Source organism: Zea mays, chromosome 4 (assembly GCF_902167145.1).
Source record: "Zea mays cultivar B73 chromosome 4, Zm-B73-REFERENCE-NAM-5.0, whole genome shotgun sequence".
Lineage (NCBI taxonomy): Eukaryota > Viridiplantae > Streptophyta > Magnoliopsida > Poales > Poaceae > Zea > Zea mays.
In genome coordinates, this window is record NC_050099.1 from 53,923,943 (window position 1) to 53,929,906 (window position 5,964).

Genomic DNA, 5,964 nt, shown 5'->3' on the forward strand with positions numbered 1-5,964 from the left:
CTCGCGGGACAAATCATCTAGTCTAGTCCCTTTAATATGTTTTTATATTCATCCATTATCGGTAAATTTGGTATTTGAACGATTGATTGAGAACTTCGAAGAACATTTTCATGAAGTAATGCAGGTGGCAACGCCGACGTTACAAGCTACAAGAGTGTTCTGTTGTAGATTTGTAGCACTGGTAAACTACCTTCATTGCACTTCTACTCCAGTTAAACAGTAACTTGTTAGCTGCTCCCATGGGCAGGATATGCGTGTTTTTTAGAATCTCAGCAAAGATTTAAGCAGACCAGATGCTCAAGTGATCGCCGATGGTGGACTAAGAAGAATCCAATTGATCATCTCTGTGAACAAGGTAGTAGAAACAATGGGACAAACAAAACAAGTGAGAGACTGAAAAGGATGTGATTGCTCACAAGCTTAAACAGACATATTACGCTCGATTATTCAGCAGCTTCTGTAGCATTGCTAAGCTAATAGAAACCGGCATTTTATTATTATACCTGCCATACGCAAACCGCACTATCATGAATCACTCTAACAGGATGGTTGTTCCTGGCAAACAGCCTTTGATTGAAAACACATCATGTGCACAACCTAACAGAATGTAACACAGCCTACTCATCAGTGACGCATCCTCTGGACGCTGGAGCCACAAGCTTGATGTACTGCAATAATATATGGAAAAGAGACATTCAGCACGGAGCCAAGGCTCTGATGCCAACAAGATAGACAATGTTCAAGCTATAGTACCTTCCAAAGAGCTCCACTGGTCGACTTGTATGGCGGTGGGGTCCATTTCCTCCGCCTTTCTTCGAGCTGCTGTTCGGTAAGGTCAACATCGATTACCCTCTTACTTACATCGATGGTGATTATATCACCACTCTGGACAAGGCCAATTGGACCACCTTCCTGAAAAATAGCTCCTTTGTGAATAATACAAGAATACAAGCCTTCTTTTTTTATATATTTTTACTATCGTGCACTGCACTGAGAAAAATAATCTTGAATGCTACTGAAAAGAAACTGTTGCAAAACTACACAGCTTAAATCAAATTGTCGCCAGGGGTTGACTGCCGCAAGCCCGCACTGCAGTACCTGTGCTTCAGGGCATATGTGACCGACAACAAATCCATGTGACCCTCCAGAAAATCTACCATCTGTCAGCAGGGCGCACTCCTGTAATGGAGATTGGGCATTGGTTAAGAGGTTATCACATCAACTGTAGTGAAGAATAACTAATCTGATGAAAGGAGGATAGTTGCCAGGCACACATGCAACTAGGAACCAAAACTTAGGAAGCACCAGATAATGCAAATATAAAGGGGGTAGGCAAAGAAAATCTGATCCTTTGTATTGTATTTAAGAATGTGCAGATCTCTCGTCGCTTTGAAAATTCAACAATTTCTGAGAGCAGAAGAAACCAGAATTGTGCATCTTCTGAGTTCTGACATGAGGAAGATTATGCATGTTATTTGTCACATTACCAACTACTTCAACATCATTCATGAATGTGTGGTGCTAAAGAGGTGAGAGATGGCAAAAACCTTTTTTAGTGCATTGCATCTAAGAGTAAATAAAAAAAACTCAGCCGGGGACGGAAAGACCGCCCTCCTGGTATTATATTAAGAAGAGACCGAAACATGATCCCGGCCGAGAAAATCCCCGAACCCTGGCCCCCCATCACTAGCGGGTCGTCATCGCCCACTCTGCAACGGCCCAGCCGGATTGTGGCGCGCAGGACGTAACCCGGAAGAGGGCGGGGCACAGCGAGGGGATTTTTTTAACCAAGCCAGAAATTCGCCCTCGAGGGGGATCGAACCCAGGACCTGGAGGTGCTACTCGGAAGCCTTAACCATTACGCTAAGAGTAAATAAAAACTGAAAAATGCTAAGCTATGAGCTAAGTGGTACCTTTCCAAGACCAGCACCCATTATTGCGCTTGTTGGAGTCAACATTTCGGGCATCCCTGGCCCGCCTTTTGGTCCTTCTCCTCGGATCACTACTACCTTTCCCTGTTGAAACCATCAGAGCAATAAAATGATTTGTCATAAGAATGCAAAACTTGCTCTGAAACAATATATTCCACTATCAGAGAGAAGAAAAGGCAATCTACAAAAAAAGGAAGAAATGGCATTCAATAGCGGCAGTAGCAAATGCAGAAAATACTTGCACTGCACATATTACCTTGAAATTTGCTGGGTTTTCTGAGATAGCTGTAATCATGGACTCTTCACCCTCAAAAACTAATGCAGGACCTGACATTTACCAAATAACAGTTAAACCCCACACATAATACAGAGACTTCCAAGGATTGGAGATAGAAGCAACAAAGCACCTGAGAAGTATAGTCCCTCTTTGCCAGTTATTTTTGCTACAGAACCTTCTGGTGCAAGATTGCCATAAAGTATTTGAATATGGCCAGTTGGTTTGATAGGATTGTCAAGTGGTCGAATTATTTGCTGTGTATCAGAAACGAAGATAAATGTCATGATTCAAGGCGTTATCTGACAACGTTAAAGAACTCATAATTGAGTACTACCTGCCCTTCAGACAAAGGAGGGAAAATTTTGGCATTCTCAGCTAGAGTTTTTGCAGTAACTGAAATTGGAAAAAGAAATACCATGTTATTAACTACAGTATAGAGATTTTAAATTACACAATAGAAATTATTGACTGTACCCACCAGTCATGCAATCACCATCAAGAAGACCTTGCTCCAGAAGATAATGAATGACTGCCGGTGTCCCACCAATCTGTAATACATTGCTTATTCTCAAGCACTTTGCATTGATTAATTTAAGTTTATAGATATTCTCGCTGTAATGGTTATGTGAAGAAAATCACAATGTGTATGTACAATGTACATAAAAATACAACATAACAGAGCAATAGTGCATTAAAAAGGTAAACTGGAAACTTAAGCTGGATTGAGTATGGCTCGAAACCACTTAGAACCATTAAGCATTTACCTTATGTAGATCTTCCATGACATATTTGCCACTGGGCTTGAGGTCTGCAAGGAAAGGAACTTGGTCACTAACCTTCTGGAAATCATCAAGAGTCAAATGCAGACCTACGGACCTGAAAGAAGACAACCAATGAGCTTTTATCAACCTAAGTAGAAAGCACATGCAAGAAGATAGTAATTCACCGAGCAATGGCAATCAAATGCAGAACAGCATTAGTCGAACCACCAAGTGCCATAACGATAACCATTGCATTTCGCAATGACTTCTCAGTTATAATGTCCTTGGGCTTCAAATCCATCTTTAGCAACTCTAGAAGATACTTCCCAGCAAGACGGCACTCTTCTAGCTTTAGCGGGTCTTCAGCAGGTGTCGAAGAACTTTGGTACATAATTACAGCAATAATGATAAAAAGAAGTCAAATATATCCTCCAAGCATTTTTATATGAATAAAAACCATATTTCGTGTTTAGTAATAAATGAGAAAAAAATCAAGATATAATTTGCACCTGTATGGAAGGCTCATGCCCAATGTCTCAATAGCAGATGCCATAGTGTTTGCTGTGTACATACCACCACAGGCACCTGCCCCTGGACATGAATTGCGGAGCACATTCTTTCTTTGCTCATCAGTGATTGAACCACTAACATATTCTCCATAGCACTGCATAAAACATCAAAATGCAAACAAGCCTTAGCTGTACAATGTACAATGCCAAAGTGCTTCTATCAAAGAAGTAGAGTTGATGAACAGACCAAAGGTGATAAACATACCTGGAAAGCAGAAACTATATCGTAGGAATTGCCCTGAAAGTGACCAGGCTGCATCAAAAAGATCCACCAGAAATTGTCAATAAGCAGCAGCTCAAAAAAGGCATGCATATTTAACATATTTTATCACTGGTTAAGGACTCCAAACACACGCTGGCAATAGCCAATAATGTTAACCTCAATTTCTAGCATAAATCACTCCACTGTATCAATCAGTTTTTTCAGGGCAAACCGTACCAATGAGTTATTCAGTTCTCATTGTTTACTGCGCTAATGCAATGTCCAGGAAAGCAGTTTGTTCTATCGCAATTCACAAATGTCTTTTGCTTACTCAAGCTAGCCAAACATTCTGTTGAAGAACAGCACATTTTAGAATTAGTAATAATACAGCAAGAGACCAGGGGAGCATTACCTTAATAGTTCCACCATATATCATGATACTAGGTCGATTAAGCCGTCCCATTGCCATTATTGTACCTGGCATCTGCAAACAAATGGCCACTAAATCCAGCTGCAACTAAGATCTAAATGTGCATTAATACAGGGTAGAACAAAGCTAGAAATCTTAACTTCTTCCTACTAGTTGCTAAGCTCGGACTGAACAAACAGGTCCAACTCCAATCACCTCAGCACCCATTCAAACAACAAGCTTTTTGCCAGACACATATGACAGCTCGTTGCTTTTCAGAAAACAATACAATTTTGTGACATCCAGATCCAGAAGAAAACTAATGAGAAAGCCATGTAGCATATAAGAAAGCTCCAGTCCTTGCTGCTAATTTTTATTCCCCTTACTAGAACTGAGCTAAAATTGCACCACCACCTCCAAACCAACACAATCTTAGCAGGAAGTGAACACCAGCGGAGACCAGGATGAGGAATTTAGTGCCTTTCGATTATCATGTAATAATTCAGGACCTTGATATATAGATTATGAGAGCGGCAACATTGGCTCCACTCCATAGTCCCACTGAACTAACTGGTGTACATCACATCTGCAACAGCAGAGATAGCGGAAAGGAACTCACGTTCTTGTCGCACCCAGGTATGGAGATGTTGGCGTCGTAGTGTTGCGCGCCCATGACGGTCTCGATGCTGTCGGCGATGAGGTCGCGGGACTGGAGGCTGTAGCACATGCCCCGGGTGCCCATGGAGATGGCGTCGCTGACACCGACGGTGTTGAATCGGAAGCCGACCATGCCGGCCTCACGGACGCCGTCGCGGACGGCCTCGGCGAGGCGGAGCAGGTGCATGTTGCAGGTGTTCCCTTCGTACCACACCGAAGAGACGCCGACCTGCGGCTTGCGGAGGTCGGCGTCGGTGAGGCCAACCCCGTAGAGCACGGCCTGCGAGGCGCCCTGCGACTTGGGCTCCGTGATGCGCGCGCTGTACTTGTTGAGTTTGGGCTCGTCGGAGACCGCGGCGGCGCGGACGCGCTGGAGGCGGCGGCGGGGAACGGGGCCTGCCACCGGGAGTGAGGGAGAGGTGGGCGCCATGGACTGCATCGCGGCGGCGGCGGTGGCGTTGAGGTAAATGGGTTTAGGGTTTTGGGTTGTGAATTGGTGGATGACGGGGAATGATGAGTGGATGGACAGGGAGCAGAGGGCAAGCGTGCCTGCAGCGGCTGGCGGCGGCAGCAGCCGGCAGGAGGGGAGGAAGGCGACGAGACAGCACAGCCGGGTTGAGAACTGGACAGGGTGGCGCGCCCCTGTTTTTGCCTCGATCTCATATAATTATACCCAACTTTTAGAAAATCGAGACGCTTTTTATTATTTTATCTAAATTGCGTAGAAAACCTGAACTTTTTATCTCTTTCTCTAATCGTTTCTAGGCTTTTGGATGTTTTCCAAGTATTTAAGACTTTTTAGCTCTTTCTTTAGTTGTTTCTGAGTCCTCGCAATGTTTTTTTAAGTACAAGAGATATATAAGAGCAACTCTAACCATTTGTATATAATACTAGTTCTGTAGAAGATTCCTTAAAATAAAAACCTTCTAAAGGGTGGACTAACCCAAAAAACTCTTCAAATTCAAGAGGTTGAGAGCATCTTCAAGAGACTCTTTATTTTTGGCTCTCTATTTGACTTTATATTTACAATTTCATAAAAATTACACTTTATATGTAGCATTTCACTCTAACAGACTATCTATCTAGTTTTGCTAGTCAGATAGCTAGCCAAATTTGACTAGTGAGAGAGACAATTTATAGAGTCGGATAGCTTGATGA

The 5,964-nt window shown here is 43.0% G+C and overlaps 1 protein-coding gene across 2 annotated transcripts; it reads right to left on the minus strand.

Annotated features, from left to right (window-relative positions):
* Positions 1-370: 370 nt before the first annotated feature.
* Positions 371-5,471, minus strand: LOC100384514 (Dihydroxy-acid dehydratase chloroplastic). Of its 2 annotated transcripts, none has more exons than XR_004857615.1 (14): positions 4,769-5,471; positions 4,153-4,224; positions 3,744-3,791; positions 3,479-3,633; positions 3,155-3,349; positions 2,973-3,084; positions 2,687-2,756; positions 2,543-2,601; positions 2,339-2,462; positions 2,188-2,258; positions 1,914-2,015; positions 1,099-1,447; positions 754-912; positions 371-668 (listed from the first exon to the last, which is right to left on the minus strand). XR_004857615.1 is itself a non-coding variant. In NM_001177037.1 (14 exons), the coding sequence occupies exons 1-14, from the start codon at positions 5,243-5,245 to the stop codon at positions 618-620; spliced, it is 1,776 nt and encodes a 591-aa protein (NP_001170508.1). In that variant the 5' UTR covers positions 5,246-5,429; the 3' UTR covers positions 418-617. The 2 variants fall into 2 exon arrangements, 1 of the variants encoding a protein (NP_001170508.1); NM_001177037.1 differs by having other exon boundaries at positions 418-668; positions 1,099-1,179; positions 4,769-5,429.
* Between the last annotated feature and the right edge of the window lie 493 nt (positions 5,472-5,964).

Bases quoted from the DNA above. Each gene is read 5' to 3' on its own strand.
- LOC100384514 (NM_001177037.1), bottom strand. From the start codon at position 5,245: ATGCAGTCCATGGCGCCCACCTCTCCCTCACTCCCGGTGGCAGGCCCC. The intron at 3,792-4,152 runs GTAATGCTCCCC...TTTTTGATGCAG, and splicing joins TATATGGTGGAACTATTAAG to CCTGGTCACTTTCAGGGCAA. The intron at 2,463-2,542 runs GTAGTACTCAAT...TCTGATACACAG, and splicing joins CTCCTTTGTCTGAAGGGCAG to CAAATAATTCGACCACTTGA.